This window comes from Leptinotarsa decemlineata, unplaced genomic scaffold (genome assembly GCF_025532065.1).
Source record: "Leptinotarsa decemlineata unplaced genomic scaffold, Ldec_3_MD MMD2_tig00000505_RagTag_RagTag, whole genome shotgun sequence".
Classification (NCBI taxonomy): Eukaryota; Metazoa; Arthropoda; class Insecta; order Coleoptera; family Chrysomelidae; genus Leptinotarsa; species Leptinotarsa decemlineata.
The window spans coordinates 18711839-18739157 of record NW_027412549.1 but is presented as its reverse complement, the minus strand read 5'-3'; the positions used below and the strand labels follow the sequence as shown (position 1 = coordinate 18739157).

The following is a 27319-nucleotide window of genomic DNA, read 5'->3' as shown; positions in this document are numbered from 1 at the left end:
ATTTGGACCCAATTTTTCTTATCCTTTCCGACAATCCTCTGATGAAGGAAAGTACAGGTACTGGTTGTGGCGGCTTCTCTTCCTTGTGAGGCTCTTGCTGTCTTCTAGCCAAAATCTTTTCCACCATCAATTAGGATAACCATTCCGCGGATTGCGATTCCAAGAATTGCATTTACCGGATACCCTGCGAGTGCGGAGAATCATACATCGGTGAAACTAAGAGGCCATAGAAAGTTCGCATTGCTGAGCACAAGAAACACACACAGCGAGGAGAAACCAGCAAATCAGGAATAGCAGAGCATGTTTGGACTCATCAACATAACATCAAGTGGTCTCAAGCTGAAATCATTCACAAGGACATCCTTGCTTTCTCGGTCCTCAATGAAGCGCTTACACCACTCAAAAACACGCGCACGAGATAGAGACTTGTTCCCATAGTCCTCTTGCAAGAATTTATAGCACTCAGTCGGAGTTTTTTCAATTCAACGAGAATTTTGAGATTTATACGTTCCTCCTGTTTTTCGTAACACATGATTTTCTGCACGAGACAATAACACGTTCGTTTCAAACCGCTACTGCAAAAATACTATAATAGTGACGGAAAGGTGTTTTGGTACGTGAATAGTGAAGATTTCCAAATACCCAACGCACTATACTTGTTTTTTTCGCCATCCCTCTAGGCGCGCAGTTTCGTTAATTAATAACCGGACCTGGTAGTGTGCTCTGCTGATGAAAATGTGTAGTCTTCCATTACTGATAATGTAATCAGTCAAAGTTTTAGTACTGTTCATATTTCAACAAATTAGTGTTGAGGTGTTCACATTACAGCAATTTATATGAAATGATAAAACTGTACATACATGACAAAATACTCAGTGATTTCCTTCAGTTGCTTAACTTTTCTTTTTTCCAAAATGAAACTCTGGATTATCCTCACAATGACAGTGTTAGGCGCATCTAGTTCCCATGTCCAAAATATTGAAAGTAGTATTTTGGTAACATTATTAAATGCAGTTAACAATCTATGCAGACTTTATGAGAAATATATTTTGAGAGTGGACGAGTTTTTATGGAACACCGATAAACTAGCAGGTAACCAAACTTACTCTAAGTATTCATAGGAACTCTAAGTATACATACTTAGTATTCATACTCTAAGTATACATACGGGTAAAGTTGACAAATATTCGTTGAATGTTAGAGGTTTAGTCTTCTATTGTTTATTAGGTTTCAATAGATTAGAAACTGGATACGTAGTGGATCAAAGACGACATTATGGTATCAACATATCTCATGAAAAAAGAATTATTCTTAATTTGAGGAAACATCAACTCTATTTTTCAGGTAAACAGAGATCATCTTTGAAACAATATCACCTCACCACATGCACTATCGATCATCAGCATCGGCGAAAAATCTTCCTTTAACGTTCCCATTCAAGGTCATCCGATAGAACTATAGCAATTTTCATAGCAATAGTCTACATATCTGTTTAAAGGATTAACGAGGTCTTACCTTTTAACGTGTGATCCCCAACACAAGCAATTGAAAATCGATCGTTCAGACTAGGGCTTGAACCACCGACCAACACAATTCGAGTGAGAGAACAAAGCACCCACGTCGAACCGCCTGGCTACCGACCGACCATATAGATAGAATCGTTGAAAATATTGAACACTGACCTCACAAAAGAACTTGTTTTGTTTGGGATATTTCGACGTCCATTTGCAGGACTAACACGTCAATAGCGAATAAAACGGACTTAAAGATAGAAGCACATGTTCATAGAAAACCAACTCAAGAGTCAGCAACTAGGTACAAAATCCAGCTCTGTTACGCCAGCGACGCAAAGTACGGAAATCGCATTTACAAAATGCCAAAATTAGGTAATTTTTAGGTATCGAAGTCAAAAATTAGGTGCTCTGTAACTTATACCGCAACTTAACACTCAAAGTTGCGTTGCTAGCAACGCTAGCGGGAAACAAATTCCAGATATTGCATAACAATATGCAATAAGTCTCGTAAACTAATACATAGACAATCAAAATAAAGTGCTAATTAAGTGCTCACTAGATATTTATAGTAAACCTAGATTCCATAATTGCTATGGGGCTCATGGACCTGAAAACCACCATGACTGATGTACTGAGTTCTTATAGTACGTTCCTCAATAAATAAGGGCAAGAGAATAAAGTGCTAATCAGGTGCTTATCAGATATTTATAGTAAACCTAGATTCCATAATTGCTATGGGGCTCATGGACCTGAAAACCACCATGACTGATGTACTGAGTTTTAATAGTACTTTTTTGAATAAATAAGGGCAAGAGAATAAAGTGTTCATTCGGTGCTCACTAGATATTTATAGTAAACCCAGATTCCATAATTGCTATCGGGTTCATGGAACTGAAAACCATCATGAATGATGTACTAAATTTTTATAGTACGTTTCTCAATAAATAATGGCAAGAGAATAAAGTGCTAGTTAGGTGCTCATTAGATATTTATAGTAAACCCAGATTCCATAATTGCTATGGGGCTCATAGACCTGAAAACCACCATGACTGCTGTACTGAGTTCCTATAGTACGTTCCCCAATAAATAAGGGCAAGAGAATGAAGTGCTAATCAGGTGCTCATTAGATATTTATAATAAATCTAGATTCTATAATGCCTATGAGGCTTATGTATCTGAAAACCACTATGCCTGATGGACTGAGTTCTTATAGTACAGTCCTCAATAAATAAGGGCATGAAAATAAAGTGCTAATTAGTTGCTAACTAGATATTCATAGTAAACCTAGATTCTATAATGTCTATGGGGCTCATGGACCTGAAAACCACCATGACTGATTTACTGAGTTATTATAGTACGTTCCTTAATAAATAAGGGCAAGAAAATAAAGTGCTAATTGGGTGCTCATTAGATAAATAATAGTAAACCTAGATTCTATAATGCCTATGGGGCTTATGGGTCTGAAAACCACTAAGACTGGCAAATATTTGCCCTCGCAGGTTTTCAGAGCTTCATACATCTCCATCTGTTAAGTCGGCAAAAAAGGATCAGAGCTTCTTTAATGGGAATTGAATTTCCGACAAGAACAGAAGCTTCAAAATTTGATTCAAAATCATTTTCGTAGTTCTACTGAAAGAAAACGAAGAAAATAGTTTTTTTTATTTAGAAAGAAAATTATGAATTCAGTGTCCTCCATGAAGAGTTGAGATATCGAGCTGCACTTCTGAAAGAATTTTTGTAACATTCTCAAAAAAAAATTAAGGCGGTAATCGAAAGACTGTTTTTATTGGACCACTCCATTCATATAGACGAACCAGTTAAAAGTCATGTTGAAAATGCCCGCTAATAAAAATAATATATTTTTGAAATAAAAAAATGATGACTTTCATTCCGATTGTTTTTTGTAAACATGGGAATCAAAACATTATTTTATTCAATTCTTGACATTTTCATAGAAATAGATTTTCAGCTTTTTCAGGCGTGCACTAACGAAATGAATCGGATACCAACCCAATAAAGAACATCAACAACGGAAATTTTGAGCACGAAAGTAAATAGGTATTATGGAAGTCAGGTGTTCAATGAATATCTAATGAGTAGCTAATTGGCACTTTATTCTCATGCTCTTATTTATTGAGGAACGTACTGTAAGAACTTAGTCCATCAGGCATACTGGTTTTCAGATCCACAAGCCCCATAGCAATTATGGAATATGGGTTTACAATAAATATCTAATGAGCACCTAATTAGCACTTTATTACCCTGCCCTTATTTATTGAGGAATGTACTATAAGAACTCAGTCCATCAGGCATAGTGATTTTCAGATCCATAAGCCTCATAGGCATTATAGAATCTAGATTTACTTTAAATATCTGATAAGCACCTGATTAGCACTTTATTCTCTTGCCCTTATTTATTGAGGAACGTACTATAAGAACTCAGTACATCAGTCATGGTGGTTTTCAGGTCCATGAGCCCCATAGCAATTATGGAATCTAGGTTTACTATAAATATCTAGTAAGTACTTAATTATCACTTTATTTTGATTGTCTATGTATGAGTTTACGGCATTTCAAGGATTTATTGTATATTGTTTTATTTTTCTTAAATCAGGTATCCCGAATTTTGTTCCGCTTATTCACGGTCGTTTTCATCTCAATTTCTTGCGAACACATAATTAGCACTTTATTACCACGCTTAGTTTATACCTGATTGAGCATTCGTCTTCGTTTTTGAGAGACCTGATTCTTAGATCTGTTGGTCAGCGAAATTGGAAGCTTTTGTTTTTTAATTAGAAAATTTTACGATCCTCACTGTTTAGCACTTAATTAGTACCTAATAGTGTTTCGTCAACATTCATTATTTCATTATTATTTTCATTGCGTTGCTAGCATCACATAATACTAGCAACGCAACTTTGAGTATTGAGTTGCGGTGTAAGTTACAGAGCACCTAACTTTTGACTTCGGTACCTAAAAAGCACCTAGAAAGTACCTAATTTCGGCATTTTGTAAATTGCGATTTCCGTACTTGTCGTCGCTGGCGCTACAAAATCCATCCATCATTAATCAACTAAGAGGGAATACGATAGGACATTTAAGCAAACTCAATGATTTGGACATTAGAACTGATCTGCAACAAAATCAATACTATCCCTTCCTTACACGAAAGAACTATCGAAGAGGTTCAGAAGAAGTGAATCTAAAATAATGTCAACTTTCGTTTCAGATTCGGAAATACAACCCGTAGCATCCTCAGAAAAACAAAACTTTCAGATGCAAATAACGACTTTAAAAAACTTGTAGGTACTATGAATGTGACAAGTGTTGAATGTCAAGATTGGCAAGCATAAGAACATCCAACGAGAAAACATCGGCAATCAGGGAATAAAGAGCTCTTCTGATTGCAACAAGTCTACATACAATGGTCCAAAGTCAATATCCTCCATAGGAAGGAACACTAGTTGAAGAGAAAATATGCTCACATAGTCAAGAGTGTAGGTGGACTGTTCGAAAAATAAAGTGAATGTTCAAATTTCGCGGGATACGTACATTCGATTAGCAATTTTTTATGTTGGTTCACTTGTCTCGAACATATGTTCACAGTTTCAGCTGTTTAACATGTTCAGTATGTTGTTGAGAGGCATGCAAGTTAAAACTGTTATAATAAATTGATGGATGTAGCCATTATTCTGTGGTAAGAGATCATCATGAAAATGGGAAATAAAACTTTCTATGTTTTTACCACTTTCAGAAGTGTTTTGCATGTTCGGTGATTTTCTGCTATCGGAAAAAATGGATCAGAAAATGTTCATCAAATTTTGTGTAAAAAGTGGAGGTGGGTGCTAGAAAACACTTTAAATGTTGACAGTGGCATACGATGATTGTACTCTGAGTAAAAAATGTTTACAAGTGATACAAGTTTTTCACAGAAAGTCAAGAAGATATGAATGACGACACTCGTCCTGGACGTCCCAGCACATCAACAACCGATGAAAATGTGGAGAGACTGTAGAGAACTGTTATGGAGAATCGTCAAATCACTTTCAGAGATCCTGCTGAGGGTGTCGGCATATCGATTGGCTCATACCATGCAATTCTTTCGGAAATTTTGGGTATGAAGCGTGTGGCAGCAAAGTTCATTCCGAAATTGCCTAAACCAACCAACACTGAAACCAAAGTCCAATCGTCCCAATTGAAAAGCCCAGGAGAGTCAAGACCAAAAAAGCACGCCAAGTTTGATTAAATGTCAACTGCTCACTGTTTTTTTTTAGATTACCGTGGCGAAATGCTTCATGAGTTCTTGCCACATGATCGTACGGCCAATAAGGAGTATTATTTTGAAGTTATGCACCGTTTGCGGAAAGCAATATGAAGAAAACGTTCGGGATTGTGGAAAAACATTCAATGGCTTTTGCATCACGATAATGCATCTGCTCACTCGTCATTGCTTGTTCGTGATTTTTTGGAAAAATACCAAACACCGTAATGACACCTCAGTCACCGTATTCACCAGATTTGCCCCCCTGCGACTTTTTCTGTTTCCAAGATTGAAGAGACCCACAAAAGGACGGTGTTTTGCGATGATTGATTAGATAAAAACCGAATCACTGAGCTCAAGAACATACCAAAAAGTGCATATCAGAACTGCTTCGAGGATTGGAAAAAACGCTGGCAAAAGTGTATTATATCTGAAGGGGGCTACTTTGAAATGGACAGAATAGAAATTGATTACTAAATAAATATTTTTGTGAAAAAAATGCAAATTCACTTTATTTTTTGAACAGAGTTTGAGTAGAGTCAAGAAGATGATAGCACAGCCAGCTATTGAAAGCGCTCGCATATAATAAATAGAAGTTATATAGTTTCAAATCCTTTTTGTGACATATGTTAAGACAGCTGTTTCGACCTATTGGGCGTCGTCAGTGCCGGACAGGCGATCCTCTGTTGAAGTCAAAATGTGCACAAAGTTCATCCTCAGTTCAATCAGGTTGGAGCCGCTCCCTTACCCTTGCAGCTGATTTTCGCCAGAAAGACAAATGGGTTCATGACTAAAGAGATGTGGCGGTATGAAAGTCCTCAGAGATCAGTACCGCCCTTCACGGGGTACCCCTACCTGGCTGGGGTGGGATGGATGAAAAATTTGTTCATCCGTTAACGGGGGACATGAGGGCCTCATTCGACAGTGTTGGGGCCTTCTATATCGGGAGGGGTCGTCTACAGCATAACTTCAGCTTCCCTAACTAACGGAAGACAAAATGTGAATAACCAAGAACAGTACTTAATAAAAATAACTGTATAAACGCATGTGAGACATAAGTAGAACCACCTATTGGTGTGACACCCAAGTCAACTTGCCAAGTTTTTATGTCAGTGTTGGTGGTTTAACCAATCAATAGACAATTGCGGTAAAGCTTTGGTTTCCCAAGATAGCGGTGCTGTCATATAGCATCCTTAAAATAGCAGTGAATAACGTCCTTAGAACGTTGTCTATGTAAACAAAATGGCGCGGTTTCTTAAGGAGCGGTAACTGTCACCGTAACGTCAAAAAGCGGTGCCGCCATTTGCATGACGGCCGTCATTTTGGTGTCAGATGGTTTATTTTAATACGTATTTGTGTTTTTTACGTACAAAATGAGTTCCATCTCTTGGAGCAGCGAGGACGACGAAGTTTTGATAGATTTTGTACGTAACCATGAAGCTATATATAATATAAAAAGTAAAGAATACAGAAAAACTCAATTAAATCAGAATTGGTGGCGTGAAATTGGAGAAATTTTGAATAAATCAGGTTAGTATAGAATTTACAAAGGGTTATTAACTATTTATTTTCATTTCACATTACAGTACTTTTATGTTATTTACGAACAGCCTAGTGTTGTGTTGCATAATTATATTGCCACTCAATAGCCCCTGGTCCATTGAAGTAATTTTTCAATGTTCGTATTCGTATAGGATTCGTTTGGGCTCGAACATTGTGATTTGCCAGAGGTATTGAAGTTTCAGTAGGTAATGGAAGTAGGTCATGAACATGTCTTTGACCAGGCGCCAGTACTTTTGCTTCACGTAATATGTTATATAAAATGCAAGCGCTCACTACTAGTTTGTCTGTCACAGCTGGGGCAGTAGCGATAGGTACGAAAAATAATCAGAAGTAACCACATACATTTCCAAATGTATTTTCTGTAGTTATTCGAGCTCGTGATAATCGGTAATTATATACGGCTTTTGACACATCATGGATAGATTGCTGTCTTGGATAGGATTTCATCATATTTTCGTGGAGAGCAAAAGCTTCATCTCCCTATTTTACTTTTTAAGTAAATACCAGCATCTCCTTCTCTTCCATAAGAACCAACATCAATGGCAATAAATTTACAATCCGCATCGACGACTGCTAGCAATATCATTGAATAATACTCCTTGTAGTTGTAATATAATGATTCACTATTGATGGGAGCCTTCATTCTTATGTGTTTCCCATCAACTGCTCCCACACAGTTTGGAAACTTCCACCTTAATAAATACTGGTCACTGATTTTTTTGAGTTGATCATCTTTTGGCAATGGTACACCTAATTGGAGCATAGTTTTCATAATGGCAGTACTAACATATTTTATTATAGCGCTTATCCAGCTATGACTTACTCGATACTGAAACGGAAGCGAACCGTAAGACTCTCCTGTGGCCAAGTGCCTCAAATAGATTTTAGATAAACACTTTATTGCTGACACATATTATTATAAAATTCACTTAAACAGCAATAATAAAAATAAAATAATGAATGTAATAAATCTTGGTATGAATTTGTTACTACATTTGTTATATGTGAGGGTATGATGACTCTATGTGTTCTTTGCTATAGTAACAAATTAAATAAAATTTTTTTTAGATTCCGATTGCTCCAAGAGATGGTGTTACATACGAGACTATTATATTCGACGTATAGGAAAACCAGGTTCTGGTTCAAGCGGAGAAACAGCAAAGAAAAGATCTGATCTCCTGTCATTCTTGGACAGCCTTCCTTTTTCCCAAAGAGGCAGTATTACTAATGTTGTAGATGAAAACCCAGGAGATAATAGTGTGATAATAGAAGACACTCATGACATCACTGAAGGAATACAAACCCCGGAAGACGGAACTATAATAATGGAAAATACTCACAACAGCGAAGAAACACAATCAAACACTCAGAAAATATAAAATAAAAATGATAATACAGCTGAGCGTGATAAGAAACGGAAACATAATGCACACAGTCAAGAACGTCTAAACCTTCTGAAGCAAATTGCTAATCAGAATTCAAATCAAAGTGGGTTAGATGAAATTGATCTCTTGCTTCAATTACGCCAAATTTCAAACAATTCACCCCAAGACAGTGCCTTATCTCCTAGACCCAGTACTATCAATACTGATTATTATGCAAACTTTGTTCCTTCGCCATTATCTACCAGCACTACTACGAGTAGTACTAGTGGTTCACTAATTGTAGCTCCTTCTCCACAAGACACTTCACTGATTACAGTTGATGAACAGCCAGGCACTCGTTTAATTACAGTGGATGAACAAGGACAAGTATATTTAGTTTCGCAAAACTGATAATACCAGTATTAAATAAATACAGGATCCAATAAAATGCTTTTTATTGACTTACCTAAGAAGTATAGGTACACAGTTTTTGTTCTGGCCTTATTGGTTTTGCTCAGTAAACGGCGTACTGAAATCTCAAATGCACCTTCTGTACCACGAGATTTGAATAAATCGTCTTCCGCCATACGACTATTTTCCTCTTATGATGATAGTTCGTCCTCCAGGTAAATTAATGAAGCTAAATCAAGGTATTCCATTTTCTCTCCTGGATCCAGTCAATCACTTCAAATGGTGTTCATTTCATCCGGCAATTTCTTAATTCTTGTCTCCAGTCATCTGGTACCTCAGTGTATGGTTTTTGATTTACGAGGCTCATGTCTCGATCACATTTGAGGTAAGAATGCTCCCTGATCGGGAATATCACTTTCACAGTATCAAAACGGTTCTTTTTAGTGACCAAGTAATGCAGAAACTGAATTACAGTGACGTTTTTATTTCGTCCTGCGCAGGAATCACAAAAAATTGCCAGTTCTTTCACTTCCATGGGCAGTATATTAAAAAATAAGTGATACAGCATAGAACAGTTCGTCAGTTCCTTTCATAGCAACAATTTCATCATAGGTGTAAAATACAGATCTTGAATTTGACAGAATATGAACGTTGAAACTAATGAAATTCAGTCGACGTTTATAGTGAACATCATTGGTAGTAATGTTTGGGCATGGTATTTTAGGAAATCCATGGCGATACTTTCCATACTGATCGACTATGCGGCACGTTTGCGGTGATTTCTCTTACGATTGTAAAATTGCTCACTTTTTCTTAGATGTAGTTTTTTTTCACGCATTTTTTTCTCCAAATCATCGCTTGCCATTTTCCTGGTGTTATCATCCGAGATGGAATTCAATGTTAGAGTAAGTGAAGATATGTCGGCTTCAAAGGAATCACACGTGCTGCACGTGTCTTTGCGTGGATACCCAAATAAAATATTAAAGTTACGTTCAAAAATTTCGCGGAAACTTTCGTAGGAGAGGTTACGATTAGAATACATTTTGTGCAATTTGACGATATTTAGGTCTTCAGACATAATCGAGTCTGTCAAGGAATATTGTGGTTACGTCCTTTAAGACTCTTAATGAATTCAATCACTTTCTGTTTTTTGTCTTCTGAAAGTTTGTTAGGTCGTGTATTGTGTTTTCCACGCATGTCAATGGGTGGTTTCCCAGTTAACAGCAAAGACTCCCTGACGTATCTAGCTCGACCACCTGTGATTCCATGTAAAGACAAAAAAGCCTTAATACAAATTGAAACATCACGAGTAACTCCATCCTCAATCAGTCGAACACGATAGCTGAATGAGGCATTATTAAGCCTTGATTCTGCTTCATTTTTCCGAGGAAGCCTACGCATGACAGGAAGAATAAGTGTGATCAGACCACTGAGGTACGAGTTTTGTTTGTTAGTGTCACCTAGTTTGTTGAATTCTCGAAGGATTCTATAACGTTTAGGTTCTGGAACAACAGTGAAACAGCAAAAACGTTTACAAGAACAGTCAGGAACCAATTCATGTTTTTTCCGTTTCTCGGCTTGATGGGCCGGCCTCATTTTCACTCGACTCTGTATAGTCACTATTCATTGTATGTACTTGCTGTATAACACTATAACAATAATTTAACTGGTGTAGCTTCTGCTATTACCAAAATGTATTTTTCTATAATACAACAACACATGCACGTGCTACAAAATACACAAAAATAAACTAATGGCTGATGCAATAACGAACATTCCTATACGGCGCGACGCAACTTGACGGCGCGTACTAATGCCACTCTTCCCAGGTATAGGCAATCATGTTTCTGTTGTTTTGAGGACCTAGGGTACTTAGTTTTTTTTAATATGGTTGTAATTTATCCTACGAAAAACATGAGAGTTTGAAATAACGCAATAATACAAAACCTAGATGTATGGCAATGTATCTATTGAAACTTGATTTTCAGATGATGAGTACGATTTTGTGATCGTTGGTGGGGGATCCGCAGGATGTGCATTAGCTAACAGGCTTTCTGAAGTAACGAAATGGAAGATACTTCTCCTCGAAGCTGGAGAACCTGAAACTTACTTTATCGATATCCCCTTGTTAGGCCTAGGTTTTGAAAGGGGGAAATATGATTGGTCATATTTAATAGAGGAACAACCAAACGCAAACCTTGGATTGATTGATCACAGAATGGCAATTCCAAGGGGAAAGGGATTAGGCGGTTCCAGTATTCTAAATTTTATGGTTTATTCAAGAGGAACTAAAACGGATTTCGATAATTGGGAGAAACTGGGAAATGAAGGTATTTATTACGAGTATATGAATTCACAGTGCACTACCTGGGCTGAAAAGTCTCGGGCCTAACACATAGATGGCACTAGTCTCATTGCATTCACCGCTTTTTCAGTTAGTACTAACCTTCAAAAATAAACTGTTGAAATTTCATGATATTCTGCTCATAAGTTTATGAGTTATTGTGATAAGCGTGACACTACTTTTGTTATTTTCAAAACAAAGAATCAAAAACAATTTCGTGTTTTAATTTTACACTCTTCTTGATGGGAAACAATACCGTTCAAGCGAAGCAATGGCTGGAAAAATGTTATAAGGACTCCGCTCCATCAGAAACAACAATTAAACGTTGATTTGCTGACTTCAAACGTGGTCGTAGAGACACCGATGATGCAGAATGCAGTGGACGTCCAAAATGAAGCAGTAACACCAGAAAACCACAACCTTATTTTGAGTGATCGAGAAGTGAAGTTGCTTGAGTTAGGCATTGTTAAAAAAAGTTTATTGTCTAACAGGAGTCCTTGGGTGTTCTTAACATACGATACGCAATGAAGGACAGGGCATATACGAAATACTATCAAAACTGCCCCAGAACTTACATCGGCCAGACCAGTAGAAGAATTTCCAACAGAGCCTATGAACATGAACTAGCTGTTCGCAAATCAGATCCATCATCATTCCTCTTCAAACACCACCAAAAAACAGGCCACAAATAAGGTTCGAAAACACCAAGATCATTGCTACGGAGAAAAATCTTCAGGCCAGGATAATTCGGGAAGCAATCGAAATTGAAAAATGCCCCAACTACCTTAACAAGTACTAAGTACTATTTTTATCAAGTACTTTCTTGGTTTTTTCTCATTTTGTCTTCAATCGAGGACCGCCTGGCCGGTACTGACGATGCCCAATAGGCTGAAACAGCTGTCTACCGGTGGCTCTTAAATTGAAATCAATATGGGAACGATCAAGGAGTACTTATCTATTTATTTTTTGATTTGCATGGAATTATTTTCCAGCAGCTTGACTGCATTAACCTTTCTAGATTTCATATCATTTCTAGAAACATATGGATTCGTTTTCCGATGGCATTTCAGGTTAGCTTCCCAAATTTCTGCTACCGCAGTTGTCGGTTGATTGGTCAAACCACCAACACTGGCATAAAAACTTGGCAAGTTGACTTGGGGGTCACACCAATAGGTGGTTCCACTTATGTTTCGCTTGCTATTTTTATCAAGTACTTTCTTGGTTTTTTCTCATTTTGTCTTAATGAAAGCAACCTTTCCTTCTCCTCCACTTCCAAGAAAAGAAGAATCTCAGATGAATTTCCTCCACTACCAGACGTGTCCAGCCGCAAGGTGAACGAATGGATTAGGAAGGAAAAACCAAGAAAATTGAAAAAAATATCGAAAAAAGCTGTCATCGACAGTGTCAAATTGGAGGCTCGGAATTATTATTCCGAGTCTGAAGCTTCGTCACGCCCAGTGACGAGAAGTCGGGCACGCGAGGTGGCCACACCTCTTATTAATAATAATGATGTTAATGAAATGGACACTAGTCCAAACGTACAAATTGATAGTTCCTCTGAGGGTTCTGATCATACTGTCAGAACCATCCAGGATCCGGAGCCTGGCTCCCCCGCTCCTACTAGGCAGAACGAGCAACCCACTGCCACTGCCACTCCCAAAAAGGTGAAAATCCCACCAATTGTCGTTCGTCAGAAGGACAAGTGGGTCAAACTGATTAAGACAGCAGCTGAGGAGAAGATCAACTTCTCCAAAGCTGTAAACTTACATGATGGCATCAAGGTTCAGCCTGTGACCCCTGACGATTATCGTCGGCTGTCAAGGCTTTTGGTGACGGAAAATATTCCGCACCACACATACTCACTTCCTGAAGACCGGCAAATCCGCGCCGTCTTCAGGGGTGTCCCAGAGCACTTCACGGTCGATGATATTCGTGAGGAGCTTGAATCCAAAGGCTTTGACCTAACTTCGGTCACGCGTATGAAGCGTGCCGGAAATCCAATGCCGATGGTCCTTGCTCTGGTCAGTAGAGACCAGAAAAATATCTTTGAGATAACCGATCTCTTGAGTGTGAAGGTTCAGGTCGAACCCCAGCACCCCAAAACTTCGGTGGGTCAGTGCCATCGCAGTCAGCGCTTTGGCCATTGCCAAAAGAACTGCATGGCAGTTCCAATATGCGTTAAATGCGCAGGCAGGCATCTCACCAGCGCCTGCAAAAAGCCCAGGTCTGATCCCCCGAAGTGCAATAATTGTAAAGGGGGCCATACAGCCAACTACAGAGGCTGTCCCGAATTTCCAAAGACTCAAAAGTCTAAAACCAAAGGAAAACAACCAGTTATAAAGCCAGTCCCTTCAGGAAGACCTGCGGGGTCTGGACGTGTCTAGGAAGGGGTCAGCTTTGTTAGAGCTGCATCCAAGGGTGCCAGCAGCTCTGCAAGGCCCGCCCCTTCTCGACCTGAGCCCTCACCTCAGTCTCAGGGGGCTTCAGACATCTGCGCCGCTTTGGAGCAGATGAAGCAATTATTCATCAAATTCCCCGTGCTCGAAAAAATGTTCACGGTGAATAAAAACGTGTTGACTGGTACTGCTAATGTCTAGACAACCGACATTGCCTAGATTTTTGAAGATAGTCTTTTGGAATACCAATGGCTTTCTTCCCAAGAAACTTGATTTCGAGAACTCTCTCGTAGAGCATAACATCGATGCGGCTCTAATTCAAGAGACGTATCTGAGGAATGAATCCGTTGTCATTCCAAATTACAAGTTCTACCATAGAGAACGTGTTGGACGTGCTGGTGGGGGAGTTGGCATTCTGTCAAACGATCCCTCCAGTGTGTCCAATACGGCATTGACAGTGCTCGGTTACACGGAACTAAGGCCGTAGGGGTCGAAATTCGACTGAGACGGGGTTGTCACAGATTAATCTTTGTCTATAACCCTCCGACTAATCTTTTACTCCCAGAATCACTGGACAAACTGCTGATGGGTAGTGATATTCCGACAATTGCTGCTGGCGACTTCAATGCCAAGCACGGACTATGGAGCAGAGCCACCAATCAAAACGGCCGAGCGCTCCATGCACATGCTGACAGACATGAATATCTCGTGCTGGGACCAGATGAACCTACGTTCCATCGCGGGCAGTATAGGCCTGACGTACTGGACATCGCGCTTCTCAGAAACGTCTCTCTGACCAGCGTTCGGTCGGAACTGGACTCCGATCATAATCCAGTAATCCTGGTATTTGGTGATGAACTTCCTTCCCCTGATTATTGCATGAGATATAAGACGGATTGGGATGTCTTCACAGCTCAGCTCGGATAGATGCGCACCCCTCCTGAGGGTCTCCGCTTTCCCAACGAACTCGACGCGGCAGTTCGCCGCTTCGAGACCTCTGTGAATGATGCTTTTTGGACGGCCACCTCCAGTGAGGAGTCTTGATACGAGAGAGAAATTGCCTGAAAAGGCTCTATCAGCGAACACTCTTCCCAGGAGACAATACAGGATGGCCAATCAAGTAAAATAGGCCATCATTGATTACCGAAATGACAGGTGGGAGGAGCTGTTGGAATCCATTGAGCCTGGGAGTGACGAGCTTTGGCGAATCACTCATAGACTCAAGGGAAAGAAGACAGCTCCCTCACCCGCCGACAAAGCGTTGGCTTTTGCTGACACGATGGAACGTCAGTTTCAACTTAACGTTGACGACAATGACGACATCGACCGCGATATTCTGCTCGAAGATCGGGTTCACCACATCCTCAGGGAGGATGACGATGATGTCATTCGTCCGGCTTCTGTGGAAGAATTGAAGGGCTACATCAAGGCTGCAAAAGCCAAGAAAGCCCCGGGGGTTGACTCACTAACAAACAAGTTATTGAAGAAGCTCCCGGAAAACTGCGTCGAGAGCCTACTGAACATCATCAACAGCTCTCTGGCTCTAAGATACTTCCCCAGAAGGTAGAAACATGCGGTCGTCGTCATGCTCCCAAAACAGGGGCAGAACCGGCTTTTCCCTCAGAATTATCGCCCGATTAGTCTGCTCTTGTCGGCGGCTAAGCTGGCTGAAAGAGTCGTACTTCAAAGGCTCAACGAAGAAGTTGAGGACCGAAATGTTCTGCCTGATGAGCAATTCGGCTTCAGGAGAGAACATTCCACTGAGTTGCAGGCTCTGAGACTGGTCGAAAATACCATCGCGGAGCTGAATAGGAACAAAAAAGTTCATCTAGTCCTACTAGACATTTCGAAGGCCTTCGACCGCGTTTAGCATGAAGGCCTTCTTCACAAATTAATCGCGTTCGACCTGCCTCAGGGCCTGATCCGGTGGATTGGGTCTTTCCTGAAAGACAGAACATTTCAGGTTAGAGTAGAGGGCTCTCTGTCTGACAACAGAGAGATCCTCGCTGGAGTGCCACAGGGGGCCGTGCTCTCTCCCACGCTCTATTCCCTTCACACCAGCGACCTTCCGAGGTCCGAGCATGTGAAGGTATCTCTCTACGCCGATGACACGGCTCTCCTCTCATCTTCCATGGGTCGGGAGCTCGGGATCGTCTATATGCAACGTGCATTGGGCGACCTCTAGCGCTGGTACCTCGAGTGGAAGATCCGAGTGAATCCGGAAAAAACTCAGGCAATAACCATGGGAAGAACGATAGCTTCTCCGGCCATGAAAGTAAGAATCTCTGGAAGGGAGATTGATTGGCAAACGCGGGTCAAGTACCTAGGTCTTCTTATATAGACCGTAGGCTCACCTGGAACCCGCACCTGTTAAGCGTGAAGGCAAAGATCCAGGGTCGGGTGGCAAGCCTGTACCCTTTGATAAATAGAAAATCTAAGTTAAGCCTAAAGAATAAAATCACGATCTATAACATGATGTTCAAGTCTGCCATCATGTATGCTTCAGGCGTTTGGGGACAAGCGGCTCCGACTAACATCTCCATCTTGGAGACTTTAATAAAATTCTACGGATGATTGTGAATGATCCGTGGTTCGTGCGGAATGAAGCCATCCGCAGAGATTTGAAGCTGCCTTCCATTCAGCAGTCCATCCAGTCGAGAAACCGGCGAGTTTTTGATTACGCCGAAACTCACGAAAATCCGTTAGTCAGGGAAGCTACAGATTACGCTGTAGACGACCCCTCCCGATATAGAAGGCCCCGACACTCTGTCGAATGAGGCCCCTATGTCCTCCGTTAACAGATGAATAATATCTTCATCCATCTCACCCCAGCCAGGTAGGGGTATACAGCGAAGGGCGGTATGGATGTTTGAGGACTTTCATGCCACCATCAAACACCAGTCATGACCCGTTTGTTTTTCTGGCAAACACCAGTTAAAAGGGGAAGGGAGCCAGGCTTCAACCTGAATAAACTCAAGATGGATTACGTCGTCGTCTCATTTTGTCTTCAATCGAGGACCGCCTGCCCGGTACTGACGATGGCCACTAGGCTGAAACAGCTGTATACAGGTGGCTCTTAAATTGAAATCGAAATGGGAATGATCAAGGAGTACTTATCTATTTATTTTTTGATTTTCATGGAATTGTTTTCCAGCAGCTTGACTGCATTAACCTTTTTAGATTATATATATATATATATGGCCTTTGAGCTCGCCAATAGCTTTAACTATGCACTATACCGGTTACTTCGACTATACCAAATTATTTATGATAAGATAGGCAACGTAGGTAAAAATTGAAAATGGTGTATTGACCGAAACTAGTTAATAAATATAGAACTATCATGAAAAGTAAACAAAACTGTGTTTTATAGTGTATCCTTTCCAACATTTGCCACCCATTTCATAGGATTATTTGTCTGTGCTCTACTCTACTCTAAATAAAAATCTTAAATGTGACTATCTTAAATAAAGTTCATTCATAAATAGGTTCATTGAAATTTCGAGATACTCTATCAAAATAGTATATTTTTTTGTGCTGGATGTATAATGATCGATAAGTTTCAGAAAAGTGGTTCATGTTTTAATTGTTATATTCAAGAAATCAACCAGGCATTTGGCACATAATAAATCAAGGCAGATTCTCCAATCTACGAGTATTTCTGAACATCTGTCCATTAGTCCATCTTTCTCATTAGTAAAACAGAATGCTGCAAACTGTATGGCGAAAGCACTCCTTTCGAAACCTTACTCAGATCAATTTTTTGTAGTGCATATTTGATATTATTCAATAAATCATAATCAAAAATTTTTTTCTGTGATGATACTACGTGATGGTAGGAATTCAGTACACTTTTTATTTTTTGTCGGACTCAATTAGTTTTCGAGATATAGCCTGTAAAAGTTTGTATGATGTCATATTTTACCTTTTTCTATTAAGCAATAAACGATTGCAATTCACATATTTTTTATTCAACAATTTTTTTCCATATCACCGCACTTTTTTCTATACCTTTTCATTCACTTATTGCTAAGTTCCTTGAAATTAGATTGAAATTCCATAATTTGTCACATGCTAACTCAACCTAACCTAACCCGACCTAACCTAACTCAGTCTAACCTTACTTTAGAATTTTAAAAACTCTGTATCCTCAACATCTAACCTGACCTCCAAATTCAAAAAGGAACGTATTTTCGAATATTTACTTTTGTAAAAACTATGTTTCCTCAACATCAAACCTAACCTCCGAATTATAAAAGGAACGTATTTTCGAATAGTGAAACTTAATGCAATTTATGAAAAATGATTTGTTTGCACCCACCGGCATAACCTATAAGGTTATGTCGATGTGTGCACCTGACAAATTATGGAATTTTATTCTAATTTCAGGAAACTCGGCAATAAGTGATTGAAAAGGGATAGAAAAAGGTGCGATGATATGGAAAAAAGTGTGTTAAATGAAAAAATATGTAAATTGCAACCGTTTATTGCTTAAAAAAGGTAGAATATGACGTCATACAAACTTTGACAGGCTATATCTCGAAAACTAATTAGGTCCGACAAAAAATAAAAAATGTTCTGAATTCCTACCATCATGTAGTATCATCCCAGAAAAATCGCAAAAACCCATGAGTATCCCATAAAGTATAATTTAGCCATATTTTGTTTCAATAATATGGAAAGCTTATACCGAATTGCGTACATTTTATTTGTTACTAGGTTGGTCATACGATGACGTATTACCTTACTTTCTGAAATCTGAAGGCGCACATGGACTGACAAAGGCAGATTGGAATTTTCACAATAAGGATGGTCCTTTGAGTATTGAAAATACGTATCAATCTCTCGTAGTTAAATCAGCTATATCAGGTAAGTCACAATTTTAGGCATACCTGATATCTTAATGATATGAATATGAACTCCCTGAAAGACTTGTTGGTGGATTCATTGCCGGGCAGAAAATGGAATCATCGACATACTGATGTTGAACACTTATCTTTTTGCCAGCTACTTTCCATTGTTGTTTTCAAAGCTGTACCATTGCCACTGCCGCATCATATGTAACTTTGCAATCTTTTCCATTGCGCGTGATGTGTCCTGATCGAAGCCCCAGAGAGTGTTTTCATTTTTTAATCATCAGTGAGTAGTGAGCTCTATACGCTGCGTAAAAGCCAAATGAAAGAAATTCATAATTTCGGTTACTGTACATATTCAAAAAACCCGAAACACGTCAAATGTTAATTTTAATTTGACATTCTTCAAGGTAAAAATGCCATACCTACCTTCAACCCCCTTCGAATGACAGGTACACAAGATATATCACAGGTATACAAGATATATCACAAGCCTATACTTCCCATTTAAAAAATTGGGGGTTGTTCTTGTCATTCGACGAGGTTGAAGGTAGGGTTAGTATTTTTCCGTTGAAATATGTCAAATTATAATTTTAATTTTACTTGTTTCGGGATTTTATCAAAATATGTACCGTAACCGAAATAATGAATTTATTCCATTTGGCTTTTACACACTGTATGTACTGTATGTACAGTTTGAATATACCAGCGACCGTTGTGGATTGTTGTATTCAGTTTGGAACACTGTAACTAGAATAGAACCTAAATTTAGGAATCATATCTCTCATGATAAATAGCATATTGAGCTCCCACGTATTTTGGATTTGCTGGATCCTGTGGCAAAACGATTCAAGGTAGAGTCTATGAAATCAGAACATATCTTCCTCTCTCTCTCTCTCTTTTGGCCATGTGATAATAAGAGAGCGAAAACTGGACAATTAAATATTTAGATAACACTCGTTTTCGAAAACCACCTACCCATTGATTGAAAATGTCTAATATGTAGGGTAATTCCGGTGGAGATAACCCTAGTAACTTGAAAACTCTACTGTGAAGGAATTATAATGAATAAAACATTAATTAATAAAAAAAATTAAAGTGCTATCATCTAAAAAAAAACAAAAAATGGTTCTCACAAGAGATGTTATTGGAGAAATTAAATCCGCTGTGAATTCAACGGTGAACAAATGTCTAAAAGAACAGTCGTTTATAAAAACCATCTGTGAAAACATGTCGATCGCAGTGAATAAAGCAATGGAGCAGAAACTTATCCAAATTGAAGAAAAAATTGTAAACTTCCAGGCTGAGTTCTCTCAAATGAAAAACGATATGGAAAGTAAAATTAACAGGTTGGATATGGAAATCACAGGACTATTACAAGAGAAAAGTATTATGGAACGAAAATGCGATACCCTAGAACAAGCAACGAAGATGAACAATCTCAAAATTTTTAACTTACCCGAAAAAAACAAACGAAAAACTAAAAGATGAAATCATTGATCTCCTGAATACGAAGATGTCCATTGCACTTAATGAAAATGATGTCAAAATCTGCAATAGAATAGGGAAAAAAGAGGGAAATAAGGTGAGAGATGTTTTCCTACAACTTAGAAACCACAAACTGAGACAAGAAATACATAGAAGAAAGAAGCTCATGAAAGGGACCGGCATAGTCATCCGAGAAGATTAAACAAGACTGAGAGTTGAACTACTAATAAAGACTATAGAACAAATTACAATGAAAAACGTTTGGACTGACTTGGGAAATATTTTCGTTAACCATCATAACAAGCTGTACATCATGAAATCAAAAAATGATAAGGATAAAATTTTTGGGTAGAAAATATATATATATATATATATATATATATATATATATATATATATATATATATATATATATATATATATATAAATATTTTTTTCTCTCAATATTTTTCCTTCTCTATATATATAATAATAATATCCAATGCAATTTTCTGTTTTCAAACATACTGGATCAACATCTACGGTGGGATGATCACGTGATCCATGTAACACAAAGGTTCAGACAAATGATCCATAAATTTTATAGTATTAGAGAGATCTTGAACAAAAAAAAAATATTTTAATATTATACAACTCCCTGGTCGAATCAGTAATTAGATATTGCATAACAGTGTGGGGAGGTATGTACGATAATGCATTGGGAAACTTCAATCAACACAAAATTCCTCACTAAAAATAATATTGAAAAAAACCTTTATTCCACCTTTAAACTCTACAAGGATATTGAAACACTTAATACAAGAGAATTATATATCTACCAGTCATTGATCTGGATGTTCCATAATAAACAAAAATATACGACTTCCAAAGCTAAGCAAACAAGATTCGCTGTAAATAAGTCCTTAATATCAGCAATTTTTCGGAAAGCACACACACAACGTTATATATTTTTTTATGGACCAAAACTGAACAATATTTTGCCACACGACATAAAAACTATAAACTCCTTGCCAAATTACAAAAACACTATAAAAAAATTTATATATGAAAATAAAAATCTGTTGAAAATTTTCTAACAAACACAACAAATGATTCATTGATAATATCACCTCTCCACTATCTCTTTTGTTAGAATCAAATCATCATCAAAAACTTCATCCTCTCGTGCCGTCGTAATTTTCCTTCTACTGTTATAATCTGCATAATCATGAATACCTAGTTTTTTTAATGTTTTTATTTTATCTCTTTTTCCCTTTTATTCCTGTTTATATTTCTCAATATTAATGTAGTTGATCTGTTACCACTAAATCTTGATGAAACGCTTAAACCACTTCAAATATATTTCAAGGCCACAACACAAGCAATTGAAATGCTTAGGTGGGTTGTTTGTTTTTGAAGTGGAATGTAACATTTTTAAATTATAACATGGTGATTCTGTAATTTATGATATGTGAATAAATTGAATATTACCGATAAATCACTTTGACAAATGCAATAGAGTAATTTCGAACTTATAAAAAAATTAGGACTGGCCATCTCTCCTAGGATGTCCGGGAGTGATAGCCATAGCAGTCGGGGAGAGATGGCCAATACTTTTTTTGCATTCCCCTTTTTTCTTGAGATCTTTTTGCTCCTTTTTTCCTATTACCGCAGTATGAACACATGTCCTCAAACTCGATGCAATTTTCATGCACCCAGAACATGCAAATATTGTATTGTATCCAATCTTCTATCAGTTGTGTCTTATAATAATTATCACCGCAACCTCTGCAGTTATCTTTCTCTCTGTCTTCAGTTTCACTTTCATTGAAAACGATGGGAATTTCTTCGAAGCTGCTATCAGACAACCTACGAATTACCTTTCTGTTTTTCCTCAGGTTTATCAGTCTTAGTATTTGTTTTTATTATTTTTGTATTTTTTAACTTTTGTTTCCTATTTTCTTTTTTATTTTCTTTCATTTTCCGTTTTTCAATATGCTCTTCAGATGTCAAAAGAATGTTTACTTGTTTCGCTCGTTTGCGAACTTCGTGTAGTTTCACAGGCAGTGGAGACACTTCGTTAAGTACTCTTGTTGGTGTTGGTTGATCCACCGTTTGAATGGATGTATTTGGGCCTGGATCTGGAATTGATTGGGCCTGCGCTGTATGTTCGATATTTCTTTCAACGGGTTGTTCAATGTTCTCACTAAAGGCGTACTCCAGAATAGCTCCTGGATTTAGCGGGAAAACTCCTGCTGTCCTAAATCCTTATCCTGCATTTCCACTTGTCGCTGATTTTCCCCAGGCTTGGTATACAATACATAACCTACAGGATTCATAGAAGTAAGTTTTGAGGGACTTGAAAACAAGAACATCCAGCAGCTGAAAGTAATGGGATGTGTGTGACGGCATTGAGAGTAAGATGATGTCATTATCACTGTAACGTCCACTCGACTGTGTCGATATGATCGCGGCTAGCGTTTATATATCGTAATCGAATGCGCTAGAAAAAATATTTTATGTTACTTCTAATACCTCCAACAACATGTGTGCAGAATTTCATGATGATCAGTTGGGTGGTTTTCGCGTGAAACCGTAACAAACAAACTTACATTCGCATTTATAATATTAGTAGATATAATATTAGTAGGGATCATGGTTTTGTACTAAAAGTACAAAAACAAGATGAGGAGATGACAAGTGAAAACTTCCTAAAAATTTAAAAATATATCTACTCCGAAGTACGAAACCGTTTAAAAAAATGTCCCTTTCAATCAGTCATCTGAACAATGTATTTTTCAAATTGATCTAATATTTCCTTGTTTTTTTCAAGCCGGTAAAGATATCGGCATTCCCTACGTAGATTACAACTCTCCACTGACTCCACTTGGATTTTCTCCTGCACAATCGCATTTACGCCATGGAAAGAGATTCAGTGCAGCCAGAGCCTACTTAGAACCGATAGCAAAGAATAGATCAAATCTGGATATAGTAACTTCTGCTCTTGTAACTAAACTTCTCATCAACGACCAAAAGAAGGCATATGGCGTGCAATATGAAAAAGGCAAAAAAACATATTCTGTTCGTGCTCGAAAAGAAGTTATATTGTCTGCAGGTATGTAGTCACTCATCTAACATCAACGAAACTCCATGATTAATTTTGTTCTCAGGTGCAATCAACACCCCTCAAATCCTGATGTTGGCAGGCATTGGTCCCAAGGACCATTTGGATGAGATGGGAATTCCTTGTGTGCAGAGTTTAGCTGTAGGAAAGCATTTAATTGACCACCTGACTTTCCACGGCGTAGTTTTCAATATATATTTCGATATCGACCAAACTACCTTGAGATATATACTTACTGCTCCAGAAATTATTATGAAGGGAAAAGGTCCATTATCCACATTAGGAGGAGTCGAAGGTGTGGGTTTCGTGAAAACAAATCTATCTACTTACGAAGAGGATAATCCCGATATTGAGTTTTTGTTTATAAGAGGTCATCTGGCTTCTGATCATGGAAATTGGATAAGACCAGGTATTTGAACATACCTAACTGTAAAATGTGACTAACCCATTCCGCCACACTAGACGTATTTGAAGTAAAATAAGTAATGACAGTTTGGAAATAGACAAAGGAAATAGTTCAATTCAATTCAATTTATTAAAATATTGATAACAAAACATATATTTTGCTTACTGCTTTATAGAGGCATCTGGTTTAGGAACAGAAATTGACACCCTTCCAGTTGCTTTTGAATTTAAAGAATCTTTGTGCCGTCATTTTGAGAACTGAGTATCGCCGGATGTCGATTCAGCAGGTCAGTATTGACATTGATCCATGTCACCTTGGGTATAAATAAAGGAGGTCAATGAACAACAAATAACAACTCCCTTTATATTCAAAAAGTTGGTGCGATTCCGCAACTTTTTATGACCAGGAATATAATTATAATAATATATTTATTCATCAACAACATTGAGTTAGTACAGTTTATAACAGAAATCATATGTGAAGGAACAAACGCAAAAACAGCCATAAGAAAATATATAGCGCATGGCTATTGTTCTGGCTACAACTGCTAGTGACATATGTAACAATCGCAGGACAAAAAAATAAAGCGCTATATATACAGGGCGTAACTGAATAAGTGTAAAACATTTGAGGAGGTGATTCCTCATCGAAAAACAGATAGGATCTTTCATATAAAGAAACTTCATTGGAGCATCCCTTGTTAAGATACAGCCCCTTAAAGGGGGTACATAAAATTTGTATAACAATTTTTTTCACAAGCACTGAAGAAGTTACAATATTGAAATCAACTTGACGTTTTGTACTACCAAAAAGACACTCAGCCAGTAATTTATTTGGTTTACCCCATGGTTGTAAGGGGTGGAAAACGCAACCCCTAAAATTTATTTCCAATGTAACTTTTTGTCTTATTATTTGTTTACCATTTAAAAATTCATTTCCGGTAGCCTGTTTCATTCTGAACAAAAAATGTCTCCTGGATTTTTTGCCCAAAATAAACCAGTTCGCAGCAAAAAATTATTTTACGAACAACTGCAGAGATACATCGTCATAAATGCGAACTGAATTTATTGTTATTTTGTAGTTAGTACCTGCATTAAACGATTAAAGGGTAATAAACAAAACTAATTTATTAATAACAAAACACACAACATGTAGAAATCATAGTAAATGTTGAATGTCTACCTTCAGACATTACGCATGCGTCTCGACATCGGCGCATTGAGCCACGTATTCGCTCAAATATTCCAGGGTGCAGGGTAATCAGAGTCTCTCTGATTACCCTGCACGCATCGATGATGCGGTTTCTTAAGTCCTCTACATCGCGAACAGGAGTACGATAAACCAAATGCTGTAAATGGCCCCAAATAGAGAAATCGAGAGGATTGAGATCCGGGGATCGAGCGGGCCAGTTCTGTGATCCTCCTCGACCTATCCACTGATTTGCATATGTTTCAGTTAAATGCTGACATGCTACTTGACTAAAACGGACGGGAGCCCCATAATGCTTAAAAAACATATCCCTTCTAACGCCCAAAGGAACTTCCTCCAGCAGTACTGGATGCACTTCTCTTAAAAATTGAACGTATGCCTCACCATTTAATCGATGAGGTAGAAAATGAGGCCCAGTTAAATCATTCCCAATAACTCCGAGCCACACGTTAAGAGAAAATTGTTCTTGAAGGTTAGTTTTGACAAGAGCGTGAGGGTTTTCATTAGCCCATATGTGGTAATTATGAAAATTAATAATCTTGTCCCGAGAAAAACTACATTCGTCTGTGAATTCTATCGTCTTCAGAAAGTCACAATTTCTTCTAATCATTTCCAGCATCCAATTGCAAAATTCAAGACGGTTCGGAAAGTCTCGCGGTAACAGTGCCTGTACTCGTTGCAGATGGTAATGGTATAAGAGTTGTTCCTTTAAAATTCGAAATACCGTCATATGATCAACATTTAGCTGGAAAGCAATCTTTCTAGTACTGGTAGTAGGTTGTTCTTCAATCAAATTAAGTACTGCTTCCTCAAGCTGTGGTGTTCGTACTTCTCGATGGCGACCACAATCCTGCGTTATTTTGTCGAATGAACCATATTCTCGTAATCGTTGATGAATTCGAGCAAATATTCTATGTGAAGGATGCTGCCGTTGAGGATATATTTCAGCATATCTTCTAGAAGCTTCTAACCCATTCCCTTGCGACAAACCGTAAACGTAATGCATATCAGCCATTTCCTCATTTGTGTATGCCATTTTAATAACAAGTGAATTATTAAAGTAACAAATTACGAACAGAACAACACACAATTAGTATTAATTCAATTTCGAAAATTCACAAACTGACTGCGTCATACCAATTTAATCGTCACTATCGCTAATAGTGACCTACTAGATAGATTAGTTTCGTATTTTCGCATTTATGACGATGTATCTCTGTAGTTGTTCGTAAAATAATTTTTTGCTGCGAACTGGTTTATTTGGGACAAAAAACCCAAGATACATTTTTTGTTTAGAATGAAACAGGGAATCGAAATAAATTTTTAAATGGTTAACAAATAATAAGATAAAAAGTTACATTGGAAATAAATTTTAGGGGTTGCGTTTTCCACCCCTCACAACTATAGGGTAAACCAAATAAATTTCTGGCTAAGTGTCTTTTTGGTAGTACAAAACGTCAGGTTAATTTTAATATTGCAACTTTTTTAGTGCTTGTAAAAAAATTGTTATACAAATTGTATGTACCCGCTTTAAGGGGCTGTATCTTAATAAGGGATGCTCCAATGAAATTTCTTCATATGAAAGATCCTATCTTTTTTTCGATGAGGAATCACATCCTTAAATATTTTACACTCATTATGATATAAATTTTGACACACTGATAGTGGGCCACTAGTTCCCACGATACAGATAATTACCACTACAGTTTTCGTCTTGGGGCTAATTTTTTTAATGCATTGCACGTTTTATTTCTAGCTTTCAGGCTCCAAGATGATCTCTACGAAAAAACATTCAAACCTTTAGAAAAAAAACCATGCTGGACAATAGCTCCAGTTCTTCTTCATCCAGAGTCCGAGGGACAAGTGAAACTGAAATCAACCGATCCTCACCACCCTCCTTTGATTTATGCAAATTACTTCACCGATAAAAACAATAATGATATCAAAAGGTTCATAGCTGGTATCAGAATAATCGAGAAACTCGAAAAAACAAGAGCTTTCCGAAGTAATGGAGCAAAGTTGAGCAACATACCCATTCATGGATGTCAGCATCACGAATTACGCAGCGATGCCTACTGGGAGTGTGCACTAAGAACTATGTCGAATACCTTATACCATCAAATGGGTACATGTAAAATGGGACCAAGAGAAGATCCGACGAGTGTAGTTGACAGCCGGTTTCGGGTCCATGGGATGGAATCTTTGCGAGTAGTTGATGCTAGCATAATTCCATTCATTAGTGGTCATATTAATGCTGTCTGTATAATGTTCGGAGAAAAAGCATCGGATATGATCAAAGAAGATTACGGTGAGCTGTGAGAAAGAATTTTATTTCTTTCAAAAGAGTATTTTTGATAACAATCTTTGTTTAAAAATTATTCTGTCGTAGAATAAACAATAAACAACT

The 27319-nt window shown here is 38.0% G+C and overlaps 2 protein-coding genes across 2 annotated transcripts; both read left to right on the top strand.

Annotated features, from left to right (window-relative positions):
• The first annotated feature begins 1186 nt into the window (after positions 1 to 1186).
• Positions 1187 to 27319, top strand: LOC111501910 (glucose dehydrogenase [FAD, quinone]). Its single transcript, XM_074174200.1, has 6 exons — positions 1187 to 1344; positions 11102 to 11443; positions 18573 to 18722; positions 23007 to 23288; positions 23344 to 23706; positions 26669 to 27319. The coding sequence occupies exons 2-6, from the start codon at positions 11332 to 11334 to the stop codon at positions 27229 to 27231; spliced, it is 1470 nt and encodes a 489-aa protein (XP_074030301.1). The 5' UTR covers positions 1187 to 1344; positions 11102 to 11331; the 3' UTR covers positions 27232 to 27319.
• On the top strand, positions 7046 to 9156 carry LOC111501913 (uncharacterized). The gene is made up of 2 exons (XM_074174201.1): positions 7046 to 7305; positions 8407 to 9156. Exons 1-2 carry the CDS (start codon positions 7149 to 7151, stop codon positions 8715 to 8717), a joined length of 468 nt encoding a protein of 155 aa, XP_074030302.1. The 5' UTR covers positions 7046 to 7148; the 3' UTR covers positions 8718 to 9156.